At 58.4% G+C, this 21,544-nt stretch overlaps 1 protein-coding gene across 3 annotated transcripts; it reads right to left on the reverse strand.

Moving 5' to 3' along the window:
- Window positions 1–1,323: 1,323 nt before the first annotated feature.
- FPGS (folylpolyglutamate synthase) lies at window positions 1,324–21,481 on the reverse strand. 3 transcript variants are annotated; one of them, XM_039506297.1, is made up of 16 exons: window positions 20,957–21,481; window positions 19,995–20,070; window positions 14,187–14,315; window positions 13,911–13,964; window positions 13,555–13,619; window positions 13,309–13,423; window positions 12,676–12,753; window positions 11,871–11,932; window positions 11,368–11,470; window positions 10,934–11,011; window positions 10,240–10,387; window positions 8,233–8,334; window positions 6,702–6,852; window positions 6,144–6,219; window positions 5,157–5,223; window positions 1,324–4,738 (listed from the first exon to the last, which is right to left on the reverse strand). In XM_039506297.1, the coding sequence occupies exons 2-16, from the start codon at window positions 20,031–20,033 to the stop codon at window positions 4,302–4,304; spliced, it is 1,704 nt and encodes a 567-aa protein (XP_039362231.1). In that variant the 5' UTR covers window positions 20,034–20,070; window positions 20,957–21,481; the 3' UTR covers window positions 1,324–4,301. The 3 variants fall into 3 exon arrangements, with proteins under 3 accessions (XP_039362231.1, XP_039362230.1, XP_039362229.1); XM_039506296.1 differs by having other exon boundaries at window positions 20,930–21,481; XM_039506295.1 differs by lacking the exons at window positions 19,995–20,070; window positions 20,957–21,481 and adding an exon at window positions 18,225–18,392.
- Window positions 21,482–21,544: the final 63 nt, after the last annotated feature.

Here is a 21,544-nt window from a genome sequence, read left to right on the forward strand (position 1 = left end):
CCTGCAAAGCGAAGCAGGAGAAAGCAGCTCCCTGCGCGGACGCTCCTGCTTTTACCCAGGCACCAGGAGCTGCTGCGCTGCGTGGAAGGGACCAGCCAGGTTGGCCACGGTGAGAGGAAGCTTCATGTGAGCCTGGACTAACTCCCCCTGACGCTGGTGCCTGGCTAGTGTCAGCAGCCCCATGAGCAGCTGTGCCCCGCCCCCGGGAGCTGCAGTCAGCTCACCCAGATTTACCACCACCCATGGTAACTGGGTCCTTGAGCAGCAGCACCCAGGCCCGTGCCGTGTTCACCAGCTCCCCCATCACCCAGTGGCTGGCCAGGGGCCACGTGCAGAAGGGGGTGGTCGGGATCCAGGGATGAAGCCAGCTTGGCTAAGCCCTGCAGGAAACACCTGTGCGCAGATGGGCGTCCGCTAGGCAAAAACCTGGCTGGGGCCCGGGGTACTTGGAGCAGGACCCAGCCAAGATTTATTAATAGCCAAAAGCCACGGGGCTCCCTCAGCAGCAACTTCAGCCCTGCCCGGGACGCCAAGCGGACAGCCCAGCCCAGCCCATGGCCCATGCCCCAGTGCCCCGAGGCGAATGCAGTGACACGGCCAGGCTGGGGCAGGGAACCCGCCCACTCCGCAGCTGTTCCAGTTCCCCCATTTCACTGCATGCCCGCCCAGGCCTGGCCCCTTCCCTTTGCACTGTATTGAGTTAGGCCAGTGCCTCCCTCCTGCCCTTCGCAGCACACACCAGCCTGCACTGGGCATCAGAGCAGCCTCCCGCCTGAAGCCCCCTCCAGGCCTGCGCCCTGATCCTGGAAACCTCCCTCCTGAGAAAGCGGAGCAGTGAGCGAGGTTTAAAACTCAAGAGCTGGGCGCAATCCAGCTGCTGCCTCTGGGCCAGGCTGGTGGCACGCTTAGCGCCAGGCTGCGGAGCAATCGGCAGGGCAGAGCTGGAGTAACCAGCAGGTGGAACCCAGCCAGGGCTCAGACACAAAGAACTTCATCCTCCAAACAGTAACTAATTCCCATTCGGAGCTCAGCAGAGCCGTGGGGCGCGCACCAGCCCCTGCTGCAGTGCCTTGGGCAGCCCAGGTGAGGCCCACACCTGGAAGGCAAAGACCCCGTTGAAACGAGCAGCCAGGGGGACGCTGCTCTTTCAGGAGCAGGCCCTTAGCCTGCCTCGGCTTCCCCACCGGCCGAGTGAGGGTAATTTTCCAGCCCCCATCAGGGCCATAGGGTTAGGCTAGGTAAGGGGTGTCACAAAGGACTCCAGTGCCGCCTGGCAGCACAGCTCGGCCCCACCCGCCCAGGAAGGAGACGACTGTACAGCGCTACAATGAGTGTGATGTTTATTTACATCAACAGGCCAATGGAGCGGACGCTCATGGAACAGCAGCACCATTGCTTCACTTTCAAAACTCATCTCCCAGAAAGCAATGGGGAAATTGAATCAATATTATTTCAAGTTACAGAAGATTTAATAAAAACCCTGTTGCTAGTTAAATTATTGGAGACTCAGTAACATTTAGTCTTTAAACATCATCTGAGGCTGGACACGGGGAGCGACTTCCAACCTCCCTTCCTGCTTGAACCCACAATCTCCAGGCTGCAACCAGAGGCGGGCCTGGCTCCAACGAGCCTCTGTATCACAGCAGGGCCCGGAGGGGCCACCGCGCCAAAGCACAGCTCTGTGGCAGCGCAGAGGGGCCCAGCAGGCTTCTCCCCGTCTGCGCTGCCAGAGCCGGCGGCGTAGCCCAGGCCCCGGGAGAGGGGCCCCGTGCAGCAGGCCGCGGGTCAGGCGTCTGTTGCTAGACCAGTTGCACAGGAGGTTCTGCTAGGAGATCCGTGGATCAGGCAGCAGCAGCATTATTCCGTCACCTGGACCCTCCCACGGAGTGGCTGGGCCACAGGCAGTCAGTCCGTTGGGTTTGCTGAGAGGGGAACGTGCTGGGCCCAAGCTTTCAGCAGTTTGAGATTTACCCAAGTCAACCCCTGAATCCCCCTCACTGGGGAGGGGTTAGGGCATCAGATACATGCAAGTCACAGCCCAGGCTGCCTTCAGCAGACACAGAAACAGGCACTGGGGCAGTAAAGGGGGGAGGGAGAGGACAGACACTTGCCAGCTAGACGGCCCAGCCCCCACACTGCCTGCCCAAGCACCCCGGCACCGCATGCGTTCGAGGCTGGGGTTCAAACCCCAACCTCCCAGCCTGGCCTATGTGCGGAGGGGACCAGCCAATGCCTGCGCACTGGGCAACAGAAATCTGGATACAGGGATACAGCAGAGAGGTGGCTATTAATCACTGGGTCAGGCCATGGCTGGGCTGGCACAGCTGGTACTCTGGTGTGAGCAGAGCCTGGCACATCCTGACCGTGCCATGCATCTGGGCACTCCAGTGAGCACAGAGACCACGCAGTGCAACCAAGACCTTTGCAAGAGCATCCCCCCCGCCCCCTAAAGGCTGCCCTGCTCACAAGTGGCTTTCAAGCACCGATCTCTGGGAACATGCTTGCCCCAGCCTGGCTGGGTTTTCGAGCGGGGGCGGCTAGCTCGCTGCCTGGCCTGGTGCAGGCCTCAGGGGGTTTCTGCAAGGAGCGCGCCCCCAGAGGACAGCAAGAGACGCTGGCTGAGCTGTGACGACACCAGGCGGCTCACGGCCTTGGAGCTGGGAGCCAGTTTCCACAGCTCTTGCGCCAAAGGGACTCGGCTCCTCCAGACAGGTGCTTCCTGAAGTCTCTGCTCAACAAGGCTCCCTCGCGGCTCAGCCTGAGAGATCAGCCCGATTCCCAGCACCCAGTGTTTGCCCAGACACTGCTGGGCGATGAAGCTGTCACCCTGAAAGCGACCCGGGCAGCGGGCCAGTCGCCAGCACAAACTCCACGAGAACTGCATACGGTCCAGAAAGCAGCCCAGCTGCTCAGCTGCCAGGGCTTCCCGACCTCCAGCCGCATATGCCCTGCCCACCAGTCATGCATAGTTACTGTCCAGCAGAGAGCGATCCTGGCCCGCCGCCCGGCCCACCTGGGCACCAACAGAGCAGGTCGGCGGGGGGGGGGTGGTCACCCACTTTGCACACGGCATGCAAAGAGCCCTCGCATCCCGCTGCCCAGCACTGGAGAGAGGCAGGAGTCTCAGCCCCAGTGCACAGATCTCTGCACCGGCGGGGGCACAATTCCTGCATGAGGCCCCTCTGCACTCAGGGCCGACCTGCCTACACAACACTGGCACCCATGGACCCCACTGCCCCGGCGTTGGCCTGCGAGACGCTCACAGATTGGGGCACCGTGAGAGACTCCTTAGCGCTACAGTGCCTGGATCTCACCGCCCGGCACGACTAGCGGCTCTGCGCCTGGCGCACGGCTCCCACCGCACTCCTGCCCTTCGATCACAGGCAGTTCCAACCGGACCCCGAGCCAGACACACCCCAGCACTAACGGCCTCTGACGAGCACCCAGCCAGAGCTTCCGGAGCCGATTCCACATGCAGATGGCAAGCCCAGCCCCAGAGGAGCCAGAAGGGCCTGAAGTCGCGAGACTCAAACCCATCCTTGGACCACGCATCTGATAGAGGCCAGGGAGGAGACAAAGGCACCAGGGCGGGGGGGCGGGGACGGGGCTCATTCGGTGGGGAGGTGAGGCAGCTCCCAGTGAAGGCAACGCACCAGCCAAGGGAGGCTGATGCTCAGTTGGGCGTCTGCCCCGATGCTCACGCCTCCCTCTGAATGCCTGGCGGGGGACGGCCTCACCATGGCAAATGAACACTGCCCTCCTCAGCCCCCCCGTGGGACCCAGAGACTCGGGTAGGGAGAAGGCAACACAAGGGCAGAGAGCAGGAATTCCACCCCGGCCCAAGCAAGAGCTCCCCGCCTGTCTCGTCCCTGGGGAACATCTGGTAAATGTACAGTGCAGCCAGTCCCCGCGGGCTGAGATCAGCTGCTGGGTCCTCACCCCAGGCCCCCCATCAGCCCAGGCAATAGGGATGCCAGCATGAGGGCAGTGACCAAATCCTGGCACGGGGAGGTGGGGTGAGGCTGAACGTGAGAGTCCTGGTGCCAGGCTGCGGATGGCACTGCCGTGAGGGCTCAGCACAAGATCCCGGTGCCGGGGCGTGGGCCCTGGCCGCCTCAATCCCAGTCCTAGGGGTGGATCCAGCCACCGCGAAGGGCTCAGCACAAGAATCCCAGCAGCACATGCAGTGCCCAGCCCCACCTCGGGGGGCAGCAGGCTCAGGGACCACCTGGTAAAAGGTGCCTGGGAATATTCAAGTAAACAGCAAAGAGCGGCACAGAGGCCCCACCCACAGGCACCTGCTACTGCGAGAGCGATTGGTCGAGCAGCTTCAAGACACCGCCCACCAGGTGCAGGCTTCCCGTGACCAGCACGCGGATGGCAGCCGCTTCCTTGAGCAAGACGGCGCCGGTGCCCGCCACGGGGTGCAGGTGGAGCCCCTTGGTGGCGGGCGCCTGGAAGTGCAGGTCCCTGCCCTGGGTGATCCACTGCAGGGCGTGAGAGATGCAGGGGAACACCAGCGAATTGGAGTTGAGAGGGCGCTCAGAGGAGGGCACGAAGAGCAGGGGGCTGCGCAAGGAGTCTGGCTTCAGCCGGCTGCCCACCCCCTCCACCTGCATGGGGGGAGACAGCCAGAGGTCCTGCCCCACCTTCTCCTCCATCAGCCGGTTCCACTTCTTCTGGTTCTCCAGGCAGCGGGTCAGCATGTTCTCCAGGGTGACGTTGAAGTTCTGTTGGTCTGCAAAGGGGAGAACATTGAGTTGGCATCAGAGCTGCTTTGCGGATGCTCCCAACCTGCCTGTTTTAATGGCCTCTCTGGTACACACTGGTACATGGTGGAGCCCGCCCAGCCCCACGGCCTGGGGAAGCAGCACGCGCATCCCCGAGAACCCTGATCAAAGCTATCTGACCAGCACTGCGGACAGGGTCCAAGAATCCGCAAGAGACCCCGACCCCCGGCAGAAAAATCCAGCAAGGAGGTTTCCAGGGAGAACTTGCCCCCACCCCAAGCATCGAGCCAACCCGTGCCCCTGGGGCAGGAATATTCCCCACACAGACATCCCCCAACAGGACGGGCAGGGCAGAATCCGAGCCAGGCAGGGCATGTCTGCTCCAGGGCAGATCCCCAGTGGAGCTCCCCCTCTGCGGGTACTGACCTGCGTTCCCCACCGCAGACACCTCCGTGAAGTTGGGGCAGAAGACGGCGTAGTCAAACCGGCAGGGCTGGGGCACAAGAGACACAGCATCAGCACAACGTCCACACCGGCACAGGGGCTGGGTACTGCAGCCTTGGGCAGCCCGCACGGGGGGGAAGGGGGAGGACAAGGCGGGATTCAGCTCCTTACAGGAAGGACCTTGGCTACTGGCTCAGCATCCGTCACTATTCCTGCTGGAACCATTGCAAACCAACAGGGGCAGGGTCTAAGCAGGGACCAGGTAGCCAGGACGCCTGGGTTCTATTGCTGCAGAGGCTACTGGGTAAAGCAGCCAACCAGCCCCTCCCCCTTCTATTTTCACTTCTGCCACCAACTGGGGGCAAATCCAGCTCCCAAGACTCGCTCCCGGGATCGCCCCCAGCCACTGCACAGGGAGGCTGGAAGACCCCGAGTCCCCGGGGAAGGGCTGTTATAGGAGACCGAGGTCGACTGGACTCTAAGGGGCATGGCTGGGGGACAAGAGTGGGGCACTAGCACCACCTGGTGGCAGCCTGCGGGATGTGTCAAAGCAGGCCCTGAACAGCCAGGCGGGTGCAGGGGAGGGGTCAGAGTCAGACACCACTGCAGGCCCCACAGCTCTGAACCCACCTGGCACTTCAGAGCCCTCTGCCAGCGCCCACCCGAGGCCGGCGTTACCCCAGGGCACGGAAGGGGAGAATGAGGAACTGAGGGAAACAACTTAGCCAAGGGTTGGGGCAGAGCTGGGAATAGAACCCAGGAGTCCGGGCCCCCAGCCTGAGCTGGATGCTGACAGCCTCAGATACCCGCAAGCATCATCTGTAACCGCCCTCCCTCAATTTAAATCCATTTGATCCACTCTCCCCACCAGGTCCAGCAGCCCCCCTGCCGCCAGCCCATTTTCTGCCCTTACAAACCCACCTGCCCTGCCCAGCACCGGCCTCCCCTCCCCAAGGCACAGTGTCTCACCAGCAGCAGCTTGAGCAGAGCAGCGGTGTCCCGGTCCCCCGTGGCGTTGAAGAGAAGCACCCGGACCTCGGAGCCGCTGCAGACGAGACGGGCCCAGCCTGGTCAGCTGGGGGGCTCTCGCTCCCAGCCCCACTCTGGAGCTGGCTGGGCGAGCTGCTGCCTCCTCGCAAGGCCCAGGAAGTCCAGCAACCCCGACCCAAGGCCTGTCCCACCCTTGGTGGGACAACAGGGTCCCGTCCCCATCCGCCCTGGTGTCCTGGGACGATGCGGGTTGCTGAGAGAAAGCCTCAGCCCTCCTCCCCTGCCCTGCCTACCACCCCCAAACACAGCCTGCTGGTCTGGGGCCCACCTCCCTCCAGCAGGGAAAGGCAGGTGCTCGCACCCTTGGCATGGCTGATGGGCCGAGATGGGCCATAGGAGCCTCATTCTCAACCCAACCGGCACCTCCCTGGGAAATCCCCACATAAGCCTGCTCCCTCCAGCTGTGCTGGGTGGGGCTCCGGCACAGCCTGTGACAGCAGAGCGATGGCTCCCCCTCCCCGTCCAGCGCCTCCTTACTCCACAGGCTTCTCCTCGTTGAGGGCTGCCTGGCGGAACCAGCGCACGCAGGCCTGCACGCTGCTGGTGGTGTGAGCCCCGTCGATGAACCACGTCACCGGCCCATGCTGCAGCACCTGGTTGCGGCCCAGCCACTCCGTGTCCTGTAAACCTGGGAGGGGAGAGGGGTCAGGCCCACCTGGCAGGGACTCGCTGCCCCCTACACCAGCCCCCGGCGTCAGCCGAGTTACCAGCCCCCTGGCGGGCCCGACCCAGCTAAGTTGTGGCAGCGTGAGAGGAGTGGGGACAAAGGGATCCGAGACCGGGGGGTGCTGGTGTCAGAACAGGCCTGGCTTGTTAAGGGCCTGGGGACTGGCCTGGGGCCCTGCTGACAGCACAGTGACCCATCCACCCTGGGGCCCGCACATAGGTACGTTAAACCCACCCAGAGCCATTCCTGCAAAACCTTCCTGGGGCACTTCACTGAGGAGACCCCAACACCACCACCAGACCCCCCTTCCCCTTATTCTGGTACCAAGCTCCCCCAAGCCCTGCGCTGCACCAGCCCAGGCTGCTGGCATCCCCCCGAGGCAGCCAGCCTCACCCGTTCCAGTGCTGGCTGCGGGGGCACCGCCCCGTGCCACAGAGGCAAGGAGCCCGACTGCGACTCGTTACACCCATGGCCTGCCCACCTCTCAGCGTGCTAGCTCCCAACGGGGCGAGTACGGATTCCAGAGACCCCGCCCAGCCCAACCTGCCTGGGCTCCTGCCCTCAGGCCAGCGGCTGGGATCGTGGTGTGGGCCGGCCCAGCGACCCCAGGGGAGGTAGGATGGTGCACTGGTGAGGGGCCAGCCTGGGACTTGGGAGACCTGACCTCAGTTCCTTGCTCTGCCACAAACCCCTGTGTGACCTTGGGCCAGTCACTTGGTCTCCCCGTGCCCCATTGGTAAAACAGAGGTAACAGCCGTGAGGATAAGCCCATTAAATATCGAAGCTACCGACTGCTTTGCACTGCCCAGGGACCCCGTATGGGGGGGTAATAGCGGAGCGGAGCGAAGGCCCCTCTCACTCTGCAGCAAGGGGCAGAGCAGCGGGCAGCCCCCTAGGGCAGGTGGTGGAGAGACAATGACCCTTAGCCAACAAACAGCCTGGGAAATACCCACATGGGAGGCGGGGGGAGGTCGGGTTGGTACTGGAGGCCGGTGATGTACAATTGCCCTCAGCACTTGCTGGCAGCCCAGGAAGCACCAGGCTCCTGACGGTTAAAACCGAGGAAACAGGAAGAGCTAAAGGGCAGCGAGTTCAAAATGTCAACGCTCAGGGTGGGCCGGGGGCAGAGTCCAGGGCTCTGCCCCTTGGGACCGACGCACGAGCGGTTACTGCCCACAGCGCTTCATTATCGCCAACAAGCGGCAGCTCCGGCCTGATCCCAGCTAGCCAAAGCCAAGGGCAGGCACTAGCCAGGGGAGCACAACAGAGCACCCAGGAAATGCCCAGGGCAGGCAGGGGGCACCGGAGCAGCAGTGGGGCGGGACACACCCACATCCTTACCCTGCACCATGGAGCTGCTGGGCCTGAATGCAGGTGCCAGGGGCACAGGTCTCTTGCTTAGTAGCTCCGCGCCTGGCTGCAAGTCCTTCTGCTCCCCAGTACCTGCAAGGAGATGGAAGCTGGGCTGAGTCACCGTTCTAACAGCCCCACATGGCCGCCTGTAGCCCTCCTGTCACTCGGCCGTCCCTCCTCGCACACAACTGGACTCCAGTCAGCCTGGGGGAGCCCCCCCGGGGTACGTGCCATAGAAACCAGGGTGGATGGATTTAAATCGAGGCGACTGAAATCACCGAGTGGAAAACCTCAATTTAAATCATGGATTTTCATCCAGGTTTCCACTTGCACTTCTGTTCTTTTCTAGCGAAAGGTGCATCCTCGTGGACTGATACAAGCCTCAAGGAACTTTCACACTACATTCGATAGTGCTTGCTACCTCTGCACATTCACTTAAGCAATTATATAGCTTCATCTTTTCATATTCTTGGTAATTGTAGGTATTTAGTATGTTAGAAAATGGTGTCTGATGCACTGCTTCTATACTAGATCATTAGCATTTTACTCATGGGTTGTGTCAGGCTGCATTAGGATGGTAATTGGAATCGCATTACACCCAAAACAGCACGTCACATTTAGTTTTAAACAAAACCACCTTCAGTGTTTTGGATACACAAACTGCAGTGTTTTTCCATGAGCTGGAGAGTAAGTTTCCAGGGTGGGTGGAGTCGTAAATATTCATAACTTAAAACTGAGCCAATCAGAGCTCAGGTGGGGAGAAGCGATAAAATAGGAGTCAGAGACCTCCCAGGTGGGCTCACTGGAGATCCTGAGGAGCTAAACGACGGTGTCTCCTGGAGCCAGAGGCTGGGTCCCAGCGCCTCTGATGACTTTGCCAGCCCCTAGGCCCCCCACAGGATCCAGGCCCCCCACAGGATCCAGCCCTTAACACAGTACATGACCCAGCACATTGATAAAGCTCCAAAGTTAAATATTTCCCCCCCGCTTCTAACTTTGCACAGAGAAGCAGCCATGAACTCAAAGTCTTTAGAGAGGCTCATCCACACTGAGGCCACGTCTATACTTACCGTCCGGGTCGACGCGGCGAGTTCGACTTCTCGGAGTTCGAACTATCGCGTCTGATCTAGACGCGATAGTTCGAACTCCGGAAGCGCTAGTTCGAACTCCGGTACTCCACCGCGGCAGGAGGAGTTGCCGGAGTCGACCTTGGAGCCGCGGAGTTCGCTTCCGCGGCGTCTGGACGGGTAAGTTATTCGAACTAGGGTAGTTCGAATTCAGCTACGTTATTCACATAGCTGAATTCGCGTACCCTAGTTCGAATTAGGGGCTGTGTGTAGACCAGGGCTGAGTTTGAATTGAAATGTTTCAAAGGGGTATAATAGGTTTAGACCTTAACATATTTTGTATTAAATTCACAGTTCGTTTTAAAACAGGTTTATTTTTAAAAAGAAAAAAACTTACGATTTAAATAAAATAAAAACTATCCTAAGTATCCCCCCCCCTTCCCCAGCAGGGCCCCCCATTTAGCTTAGCCCCCAGCACATTGGTAACTCGCTGGCTTGTATTTGCAGGGTGCAGAGAGCCCTCCCCCCATGAAGCACCAAGGGGCTCCCATGAAGCGCCAAGGGGCTCCCACCCAGAGTTCCTCACCGGGCACTTGGGAAAACACCAGTCAGGGCGTCTCCAGGGGGCTGCAGCTGGGAACACAAAGCCGGAGGGCTGGCTTCACATCCTAGGTGCCAGGCTGCGGGGAGGGGAGCTCTGCTCAGCAGCACCAGGCTGGATGGTCACATGCTGCGTACCCGGCCCGCCGGGAGCCCTGCGAGCACACGCACCGAAGTGCAGCCCAATCGGGACCTTCCCGGAATCTCCTTGGAGAGACGCCCCAACCCAGGAACTAGAGCAAGGGCTGGAATGCGCCGTTCAGCGCAGGGAGGGACGGCTCCCTCCCCATACGCACAAGCTCCCCCGTGCCAGGGCCAAGCTCCTTACCCTGATACCCCTGCTGCTGCAGCCAGGCCCGGGAGAGCTGCAGGGCCAGCGTGGCATTGGATCGCTGGTGCTCGCCCGCCAGCCCCAGCTGAAGTGCCTTATCGTCCTTTTCAAAGGCATCCAAGTCAGGGCACAGGTAAAGCGGGCACTGCACGGAGAGAGGGGCAGAGGGTGAGCCCTGCCCAGCTCACCCACCTCCATGGGGCAGCTCCGCCAGCTGGCCGAGAGCCCCCCGGCAGGTTCTGCCGACCTACAGACCAGGCAGCAGCAACCAAGGCAACCCCACCCCAGGGCCCTGTGGCTCATATTCATGGGCCGTCACGTTTCCATGTGGCCCTGCCTCTCCAGGGATGGACCCCGAGGGGCGCCGGCACCAGCAGCGCCCACACTCAGCTGCTGCCCAGGAGAAATGGGGGAGCCCCTGGGATCACAGGCCTGGGGCCACCTTGCAAAGGACCCAGAGTGAGGAGGGGCCACAGGAGCCCAACCCTCCCTGGGGAGGAGAAAGGGGGTTGGGACCCAAGGCCCCTGGCCAGCACCATCCAAGGGGGCAGGAGACATCTGACATCCCAGCCCCTGCACCTGGCGTGGGTGCAGCAGGGAGAGTCGCCTCCCCTGACCCAGTGACAGCAGCAGGATGCCCTCAGAGGGGGCAGGGGGACTCAGGGGAGGCATGTATCTAACAAGAACTCACCGGGCTCTCCCTGGCTCGCTCCCTCAGCACCTCCAGGGGCCGCTCAGGCTGGGGCACTGTGAATGCCGGCACGCCAGGCTGAAAGCAACACAGATGTAGTCACAGGCCCCGGATCCACGGCCTCCCAGGCTGTCCCCCCATCCCCACGCAGACACCTGGACTCCAGTGACAGGCAGCTGGTCAGGAGCAGACCCGGACACCCAGGGGCGGGCTGGGACCCCTCACTCAGATTCAGAGCTTGCCTCTCAGATGGGCCCCCACCCCCATGCTGCCCTGTGGCCTCCTGCGCCAGGGGAGTTTCACTTCCCAGATGCGGGCAGGAGCCGGAGCCATCACAGCAAACAGACTTGGTCCTGCTGAACCAGGAATCTGGACCAGCCCACTCAAGGCTGTCAGAGATTCCCCCTCTCCCCACAGGGCCCCGCGGTCTGTACCTTGAAGATGCCCCCTTTCTGCCAGGCGATTTTCTCAATGGTGTCCCCCAGGATGCTGGTATGGTCGATCCCCAGAGAGGAGACCCCGCACACGATCGGCTTCCTGGAGACAGAGAGAAGGTGAGAGCCCAGCGCCAGGACTCCCGAAGGGTGGGCTCCTCTCCCCAGCTCTGCGGCCAGCCAGCACCCAGGAGGTCCCAGAACTCAGGGCACCAGCTGGCTCATGGGATCGGCACAGAGCCTTTCACCTCCCGGCCCACGGCTGACGCCGAGCCCAGCATGGCTGGAAGCCCCTATCACCTCAGGGATGGTCAACGGCTCCCCTGGCCAGGTGTCCCCATCACAGCCACCAGGATTGGGCCCCTTTGTCAGCAGAGGGGTCAAGAACTGACCCAACTCCCCTACCAGGCCCAGTCCCTGCTCCGGGACACCTAGTGGCCTCCACACACTGGCAATAAGGAGGCGGGTGCCTGGTCCCCGTGCCAGGCCCAGCCTGCTCCTACCTGATGATGTTGGTGCAGTCGTAGGCACCCCCAATGCCAACTTCCACCACAGCCAGATCCACCTGGAGGGGAGACAAGAGCATGTTAAGGGGCCACCGGTGCCATCCGTGCCCAACACGCAGGAAACAAAACGGTCCCATGGCAAAGCCCTGAGCAGGGACAGAGGGCTCAGCGCCCTTACGCAGGGCACGCCCTACCCACAGCAGCCCTTCTGACACACAGGACCCCGGCCCGAACACACGGGGCAGGGACAGGCTCCGATCCAGACTTGCACAGAAACGTCCCAGGCACGCACAGGTACCCAGAGAGCTGCCTGCATGCCGGACTGCAGCAGAAAGACATGCACGTAAGGGAGCATGAACCCAGGACTTTCAGCTCCACACGAGCAGGCCTCTGCCCCTGGAGGCTAAAGGAGAAGCTCCACTTCTTCTCAGCAGTATTACAGCTTTTACCCTGTGAGCTGCAGCCACTAGGGGGCAACAGTCACACACACAGGCAGTCCCAGGGGGCAGCTACAGCTGTGCAGATCCTAGGACTCTCTTACCGGGCATCCCTAGGAGCAGAACCAGGAAAGGAGGAAAAAACGTGGGAGAGGAAAGGTGGGAGAGACAAAGACCCCGGCCCCATCCCAGCAGCAGATGGCTGGGTGAGACTGGGGCCAGGGAGTGACACGGCCCAGGGCTCTGGAGGCCAGACCCTCACCACGCACAGCTCCCGCTGGAGCCTATAGGGGCTGCAGCCACTTGGCACCATGGGGCACTGGCTGGAACCCAGCCACCCGCCCGGAGGGGAGGGAGCGTCATACCTTCTCCTGCAGGAAGACGTGGAAGGCCATGATGGTGAGGAAGCGGAAGTAGGCGGGCATGCCAGCATGGCCGGAGTCCTGCAGGACAGACAGTTACCTGAGGGGACTCCAGGACAGCAGCTCTACCCCAGCCCCATTGCTAAGCCAGAGGACCGGCAAGGGACAGACCCTCCTCCCTGCGCTGCGGGGCTCCGGCCCAGTCCTCAGGGCAGGGACACTGCATGGCCAGGGCCCAGCTCATCTGAGAGTTTTACACGAATAGTCGACTTCGCCACGCAGCTGGGGAAACCGAGACACGGAGCGGGGAAACTGACTTGCCCAAGGACGCCCAGCAAGGCAGTGGCAGAGTAGAACTAGGGATCCCCTGCTCTGAGCACTAGATAACCCGCCCACACCCAGTCCTTACAAGGAGCCAGCCTCGGGGCAGCGATCTGACTTTGCCTGGTCCCCGAGCAGAGACTCGGTTACTGTACCGCACGGGGCGACTCCCCTAGTGTGGGATCCTACTGGCCTGCCCGCCGGGCACACTCCTGCCGAGGAACGGGCACGCTGGGCTGCAGGAGGCAGCAGCGGCTTATTACCCCCACCCCAGAGCAGCAGCAGCTCCCTGCCCAAAGCTCCCGCCACACACACCTTGGTCTCCTCCAGCCGGTTATACACCTGCCAGAAGTACTTGCTGAAGAGCTCCTTGCTGATCGGCTGCCCGTTGATGCGGATCCTCTCACGCACCTGGACCAGGTGGGGAGAGCTGGGATGAGGGGAGAACAGACAGTCAGCACCCGGGACAGCTCCTCCATTCCACCCTCCCCAGGGTGCCACTCAGCACCCGGCAGAAAAGACCGACTGAATCCGCCCCCCAGGAGCCACCGGGCCGCCCACCTGTAGAAGCCCGTCTTCAGGCCGTAGTTGCGGAGGATGCGCTCCGTGAAGGCACACGTCGAGCCCTGGAAGAAGTCAGCAGCGTTAACCATAGAGCCAGCCCTCCCCAGCAGCCCCCAGCAACAGAGAACCCCATAGATTGCCTCCCTCCACACCCACAATGCCACTGCTGCTCTCCTAAACCTCCAACACCCCCACCCTGAGCATCCCATGGCCTAATTATTTCCCCATTCACCCCACCCTGCAGCGTGCTGGCCCATCACTTACCCCGAGCCCTGCGCCCCACAGAATCCCCTCGCCCCCATGTGCCTCATTCCACACACCCCTGCAGTGCCCCACGCAACGCCCCCGCTGACCTTGCCCTTTGTCCCAGTTACGTGGATAATGTTCAGTTGATCCAGGTCTTCGACCTGCCAGACAGAGGTTAACAAACCCATGAGGGGGGGGCAGGGCTGGGGAGACACCCCCGCCTGGCACTGCGCCAGACTGGCGGGAGGGCTCACAGCCAGCCCCACCCAACGGTGAGGCCAGTACAGCCTGGGATCCCCCCCCCCCGCCCTCCCTCCCACCTGGCAGGGAGCAGCGCTGAGAGGGCTCTGCTCAGCCAGGGAAGGGGACGTGACAGCTCTCACCTTCAACCCACTTCGCTCCAAGAAGCCTTTCATGGCCTCCAGCTGCACCTGGGGGTCTCCTCGCTCCCGCTTCACCTGCTCCAGGTAACTGGCGTTGGTCTGGAGGGTGTTCAGGGTCCGGATGGCATCCTGGAATGAGACTCACCAGATGAGGCACAGATCAGCTCTCCGCTCATAGGAGGGGATGGTGGCCAAGAGCCAACGCTCCAGCCCCATGTGTGCACCGGAAGGGGGTCTCCTGCTCGCCCACAGAGGAGCCCTGGCCCTACATACTAAGCTCAGGGGTGCCAGGCAGCCCAAGCCCCCACCCATCCCTGGATCCCAACACACAGCTGCCAGCCTTTGCTCTTCTGGGGAAGGGCAATGTTACCAACCAGGCTCCCTTGCTGTCAGAGCCCTCACCACAGGTGGGAAGACAGCCACCTCCAGTGCCACCCACCCAGTCCATCTCTGCGCCCAGCCACCCCCCTGTGCCAAGAACCTCGTCTGCCCTGCACCAAGAGCAGTGCTGGAGCATGACAAAGGGGAGCAGTAGGAGCTCACTCCTCTCCTTGCAGGTGAGCGCTAATCAGAGCGCACCAATCCCGGCTTTCGCTTCCAGCCAGAGCTAACAAAGGCTGCACCACTGTTCACTCACACGAAGCAGAGCGGCCAGGGCAGAGCCAGCCGCTAGCTCCGTCTGCTCCACAGTGGCCCTCGGCTGCATTCAGAACAGCAGGACTTGCACACGGCTAGCTTGTCTTGGCCTGCTACAGTTATGGGACGGCAAAGCCACAGTCCCAGGTACGGTGCTTGGAGCGGGGGAACTGAAATCCAGTGTCCTTTAGAGCTAGGTGATTGGCAGTGCAGCTCCCTGCCTCCTGCTCAGGGGCCGGGGGAAAGGGGCGACTGAGAACTCTTTAAAAATACACAAGATGAAGGACCACAAAAATAAGGGGCACAAGCGACATCCCAGATGGGAAATCCCCACCCAGGAAGCACTGGAGAGGAAGAGTCTCAGCAGTAATTCCGAAAGCAGCTGCCAGAGGAGGGAGGAGAGGGGGAAGGTGCGTGAAATCAGCCCTGATAACTATTTCCAAGGCACGAGGAGCGGGGACAGAGCGTACGCCGATCACGAGACAAGCCCCAGGAACGCAAGCTGAAGCATTGGTGTAACAGAGCCCCAGGGTGTGTTGGGTGGATCCACGGGCAGTACAATCCGCCCACAGTCTGCACCAGAACACTTCAAGCGCAATATATTTTCACCCATTGCCATTACTAATATTGGTTGTACTGCAGTCGTGCCTAGAAAGCCCGACAGAGACTGGGCTCCCATTGTATTAGGCATGGCAAATATGCATGGGAGAGACCCTCTGCACCAAAGAGTTTACAATCTAAGCAGACAAAACAGTCAGAGGGTGAGAAGGGAAACTGAGGCACAGCGAGTGCCTCACTGTGGCCGAATCAGTACCCAGGGCTCCTGACTTCCTGTACCCCAACCCCGGGATCACTGTATTAGTATCTGGAGCAGAGCATTGTAGGGCTATATAGTCTCACTCGCTTCGATCGTAGCACTGTCTGCGTCAGTGTGTTTTAAGGTCCTGGTTTTCCAAGGCCCAGAATAGCCTCTTTAAATGCTGATTAACACATTTCCCAGGGATGGCTTTAGTTCCAGTATGCCTCATGCAGAGTAGCAATTTATTGGGGTGTCAAAGTACCTCTGGGGTTAGAGTGTGCAGCTCTGGGAGGAGCTGGATGGTAACCAGATATGCTCCCCACAATTCACCTCTATAAAAAGCACTGGCCACACTCCTCCAGATACATGTGGCTATTTATACTGGGTGGGACACTGTATCTCCCTGGGTTTCCTGGGAGCAAAGACACTGAACGCACTATCCGCTTCTTGCCTTTTCTGAGCTGAGCCAGAGCTGGATGGGATCAGGTCTTCCCCACACCGCACCAGAACTCCTGCGCCCCTCACATCATGCATTGCTTCCCTTCTCCAACAGGGACAGGAAGCCAGCCCACTACCTATGGTTACCCCAAGCACTTTCCAGCTAGACCCAGGCTCATGTAGATTATTATTAGGCACTATCACAATACAAGGGACTCCTGTCATAAACCAGGCCCTGTTGTGCTAGGTGCTGTACAGACACTTAATGAAGAGACAGTCCCTGCCCCAGGGACCGAAACTCACCTCCATCCTTCATCACTATTACTGATGACTACTGACACCGGGACACCCAAATCACAAAACTGACACTATTCATAACTCAGCCAGGTATTAAGACTGTGAATCCCATGTGATCCTGACTCACTTCCTGCCCCAACATAATTTAATTAGACACAAAGCCCCCTCCACATTATGTTCATGCCACATGCTCCCCTTTGTCATGCACGGTCAGAGCTGGTTTTTAAAAAAAAAGTTACAAAGTGTAAAAATCAATGTTGAACATGGCCACAGCCCAGACCCTTTTGACTTTACAGGAGGAACTGAGTGAGCAACCCAGCAAGCGCCACAAAAAGTGAGCAAAGACATTAGCCGGGTGCAGCCAGCCACGTTAACGGTGCTTTGGAACATTACCGTTTGCATCATCGGACATTCTGATTCCAGTTCAGCTACCTTCATATTGCTTCAGCAGCGCTTTATGCATTTCATTCCTCTAAGATCATCCAGCAACTATTAACTGTCACTGATTTCCATATAGTCAAAGCTCATTCTTTTGAACACACACACTCTCACACACTCTCTCACACACACACACACACACATAGATTCTTCAGCTTACATAGAAGAGCTCTCTGATTTAGAGACCTTTTCTACAGGGCATTCTCAGGATGCAATTTTCAAGTGTAACTACCTGACAGTTGACACCTGATATCTGATCAGTTTTTTCCCCCAAAACTTAAGTCAGGGACATCCTATCAATCATTGCCAACCATCTGCTACATTAAGATTCAAATGTAAGCTGTTGTGATGAAAAAAAAGTGATATTGTTATTTGCACAGCAGTGATTTCATTTAATTTGACAAAATGCAGGAAGTGCAGCTTTGCTGGTTTGGATGCAGACAGAGGATGAAGGAAGGGCAGCTGGTGAAAGCAGTAGAGGGTGACAGGAAAGAGATACTGAGGAAGTGATGGCTGGATTGCATCAAAGAAGACGGTAAGCAGGTGGACCTCAATGCTGCCTCAGACAAAGACGGTGGAAGCTTGCACGACAATCTTATGCCTCTGTTTGTCAGAGATGGATGGCAGGAGAGAAATCACTTGATCACTACCTGTTAGGTTCACTCCCTCTAGGGCACCTGGCCTTGGCCACTGTCGGTAGACAGGATCCTGGGCTGGATGAACCTTTGGTCTGACCCAGTATGGCCGTTCTTGTGTTTTTATATAATCCAACCCAAATTGATGGGATAAGGGTGATTTCATTTATTCAGTGGTTTCCCCCACAAAACCAAAGTTGTTTGAATGATTTTTCCCAAATACTTCCCAGCCTTTGTTTGAAGTACTGTGCCGAAAGCCCACTGAAATCAACGGAGTTTGCCCATTGAGTTCAATCAATGGGAAGAAAGTTATGAAGGAAGGAAGCCAGGGAGCTGTAAGTAGAAACCCTTAGGCAAGCTTGGCTATTAGAACCTACTAGGAAGAGAGCCCGACCCCAGTCACCCTGTAACCACTTTGGAACCCAGAAAGCCCCAGCAGTGCCAGTATGAGACCGGGCAAGGGGTTGGGGGTGACCCACTGAGGTTTTGGCCAGTGACTGTTCTGCATCAGAGCTGGGCTGAGGGCCAAGCCCCCCAAACAGCATCCAAAGCAATTTACAAATAGCACCAACCCCCAGCACCAACCTCCACCTGTCCCAGATGCCCCCCAACAAGCGCTCGATACTCCCCCCCATGCCTGAACCCCCCCCACACAGCCAACCCGCATATACAATGTGATGTGCCCATACCACCCCCAGGCTAAAGACACGTGCCCCTGGAACCGGCCCCCCGCCAGGCCCCACGTGTCCCGGCTGATGTAACCCGGGCCGGGCCGGGCCGCCCCCACGCCGGTACCTGATACTCCATCCTGGGCACGCGGGCCGGCCTGGTGCTGAAGCGGCGCTGCCCGCCGCCCGCCTCCGCCACGAGCCGCAGCGCGGAGTGCAGCACGCGGAGCCCGCGAAAGCCCATCCCGCCTCCTGCTGACAGGCGGCTCCCGCCGCCACCGAGCCCCGCACCCCTCTCACGTACGGGCGGCTGCGCCCCGCCCACCGCTCGCGCGCGCGCGGGGGCAGCGTGGGCCGCCATCTTTGTGAGGGGCAATACATGGTGAGAGCGAGCCCAGGAAGGGTGACGGCCGCCATCATTGTGAGGGGCACCTGATTCTCTTAAAGGGCAACGCTGCCTTTCATGCTACACACAGTGCTCAATTCACTCCCTACTGAAGGGCCATCCAACCCCCACCCCATAAGTGCATCAGAGAAGACATGTCAGGTCCCACGGTGGAGAGGGCCCATGTTCCCATAGTGTCTGCAGGGGAACATCCCCAGATAAAACCATGTTTGCACATACACACTGCTTAGTACCTAAAGCAGAGGTGGGCAAACTACGGCCCAGGGGCCACATCCGGCCTTTCAGACATTTTAATGCAGCCCTCCTACTCCAGCGGGGGAGCGGGGTCTGGGGCTTGCCGCTCCGTGCATGCTGTGGCCATGAACCACGGCCAATGGGAGCCACAGGGGCGGTGCCTGCGGCCAGGGCAGCACACAGAGCCACCTGGCTGCACCTCTGCGTAGGAGCTGGAAGGGGGACATGCCACTGCTTCCAGAAGCTGCTTGAGGTATGCACCACCCAGAGCCTGTCCCCCTGCCCCATCTCGTGCCCCGACCCAGCCCCCTCCTGCACCCTGAACTCATTTCTGGCCCCACCCCAGAGCCCACAGCCCCAGCCAGAACCCTCCCCCTCCCCCCCCCCCGCCACACTCCAACCCCCAATTTCATGAGCACTCTTGGCCCACCATATAATTTCCATCCCCGGATGTGGCCCTCAGGCCAAAAAGTTTGCCCACCCCTGATCTAAAGCCTTCCAGCGCACATGGCGAGGAAAAACCACTACGACATAGGTGGCACGCTGCGTTGTGGATTTCAAGGTCAGCTAGCACCAAGGGGCAGCACAAAGTCCAAGCAATCCTGCTAGTTCAATAAAAGCTGTTTTTATTACAAAATGGAATGTTATGGCAGTGCCTACCTATGAAAACATCACACACCCCACTGAAGGAAACGATCAGCTACAGCCAGGATATTTCAGAGCCTAACCCACCCCCCAGAAAAATACACAGCAGACGCTCCACTTTTTAGTTGAGCTAAAAAACATTCCTGCACTGTCTTCTCCTCACATTGCAAATACAGGGGCAAGCTGTGCATTCCATCCCATTTAAATAGACACATAGCTATCATAGATTATCAGGGTTGGAAGGGACCTCAGGAGGTATCTAGTCCAACTCCCTGCTCAAAGCAGGACCAAGCCCTAGACAGATTTTTGCCCCAGATCCCTAAATGGCCCCCTCAAGGATTGAACTCACAACCCTGGGTTTAGCAGGCCAATGCTCAATGCGGAGGTCTTTTTTAAAAGGATTTTGGCGAGGACCTAAACGATAAATTTAATAGCAAGCTTTAAACACGCCCAAGCCAGATACACCATAGTTGGCATATTCCTACTAAAGCCTCCATTAACCAATAGCTGGAGGTGCAGGCAGCTCTACCTCCGGCTCACCATTCCCATCTCTTATAGCTTTAGCAGTGAAGTTAGTATCACGGCCCCACATTTAAAACAAAATTAAATTACCATCTCGATTCTTCGAGTGTAGGGGCAGCTCCACCACATTCAGCCAGTCTCTCTCCTACAGTTTGCAGGGCTGTTGCTAAGTGAGGAGATTCAACAAGAGATTACAACTGTAGCAAAGACCAGTTTTTAGTACAGGAACCATTTGTTCCTGTTCAGGATTATCATCTACTGCCTGCATCATGGTAGCACCTAGGAGCCCCAAGTCAGGGAGCAGGATCCCATTGTGCTAGGCACTGTACAAACACACAACAAAGACAGTCACTGCCCCAAAGTGCCTCAGCAGAAAACATGCAGGGTAGGAATCATTACTCTAAAGTGGCCATCTTCTGAGATTCCAACACTGCTCTGGAGAGAAAGGAATCAGCAGTTCAGCCACATTTTGTTCTTGCTCATGTCTTGATGTAGGAGCTAACTTGTTAACACTGTTCAGCATTATCTTTGTCAACACGGATTTATCACAAGAAAAATACTGGTTTCTGCATCTAAACTATTTTCTACCAGAGAGATTTGAGTTATCACTGCCTGTGCTGCTAACCTCATCCACAGCAACACCTGTTCTTATTCAAAAATTACACAGTAAATCCCAATTACTTTTAAAAACTATTTTCATCAGTGTAAGGACAGACCGAACAGCTCCAGCCTAGCTGTTAAAGGGGACTTCACCAACTGAATTACAGGTGTGGGAACTGTTACCTACTTACTCATAGAGCACATCAAAGAGCTGCTGTTCCATTTTTCCCCATTTGTTCAAAAATTCATATAGGGGAGAGAAAAAAATTAAAAACGGGACATATGATTGTTTCTTCTCAACAACTGGCAGAGGGCACCAGGGCCAGTGCATTGCCTGCAGCCAACTTAATTCATATCCCTTTAACATCAAAAGCTTCCCAAAACTCCCCACTGTTTCCAAACCCCATCCCAGAGAAGAGATTTACCGTATACATGTCCTTTCTCATCCTTACTTTCTGCTCTGAAGCCAGTTTGATCTCTGCTGCCTGCTGTTTACAGACCTCACACTGGCAGCCCAGTTGAAGGACAAAGGTTATCATTCTGCACACATTACTCTCATTTCAAAGGCTCAGGGTTTTACTCTGGTTTGCCAGCACCACAAAGCAGCTGCACCTTCTCAAACAAATTCACACGAACCGCTGGAGCCACTGAACCACCCCGGCAGGAGCCTGAGGAAAGAGAGAATTTCCCTTCAGCATAGGAATCCATTAAGATCTCCATAGAGAGTTTCTGCTAGGTGCATATCAGGTTTAATAAGCTCTCATTGGCGGGATACACGTTGCCGAAGTTAAGGGCAGTCCATTGAACATGTAGTGCATTGGCTCTCTGCACTTGAAAAAAAAGTTACTGCTCTTAATCTAGACCCATGTAAGCAAAGCCAGGTAAAGCGACAGACACAGGAATGCTTGTAAATACAGCCAAGTCTCTAGCTGGCCAGGTGTCGCAGTAGTAATAGCTCTGTCGCTATGGTCAGCACCCAGAGAAGCTGGACAGACACCTGCCATCCGCCACTCACATCCACCCTCAGACTACGAGCAGAA

The sequence above is a fragment of the Mauremys reevesii genome, linkage group 19 (assembly GCF_016161935.1).
Source record: "Mauremys reevesii isolate NIE-2019 linkage group 19, ASM1616193v1, whole genome shotgun sequence".
In the NCBI taxonomy this organism is placed as follows: domain Eukaryota; kingdom Metazoa; phylum Chordata; order Testudines; family Geoemydidae; genus Mauremys; species Mauremys reevesii.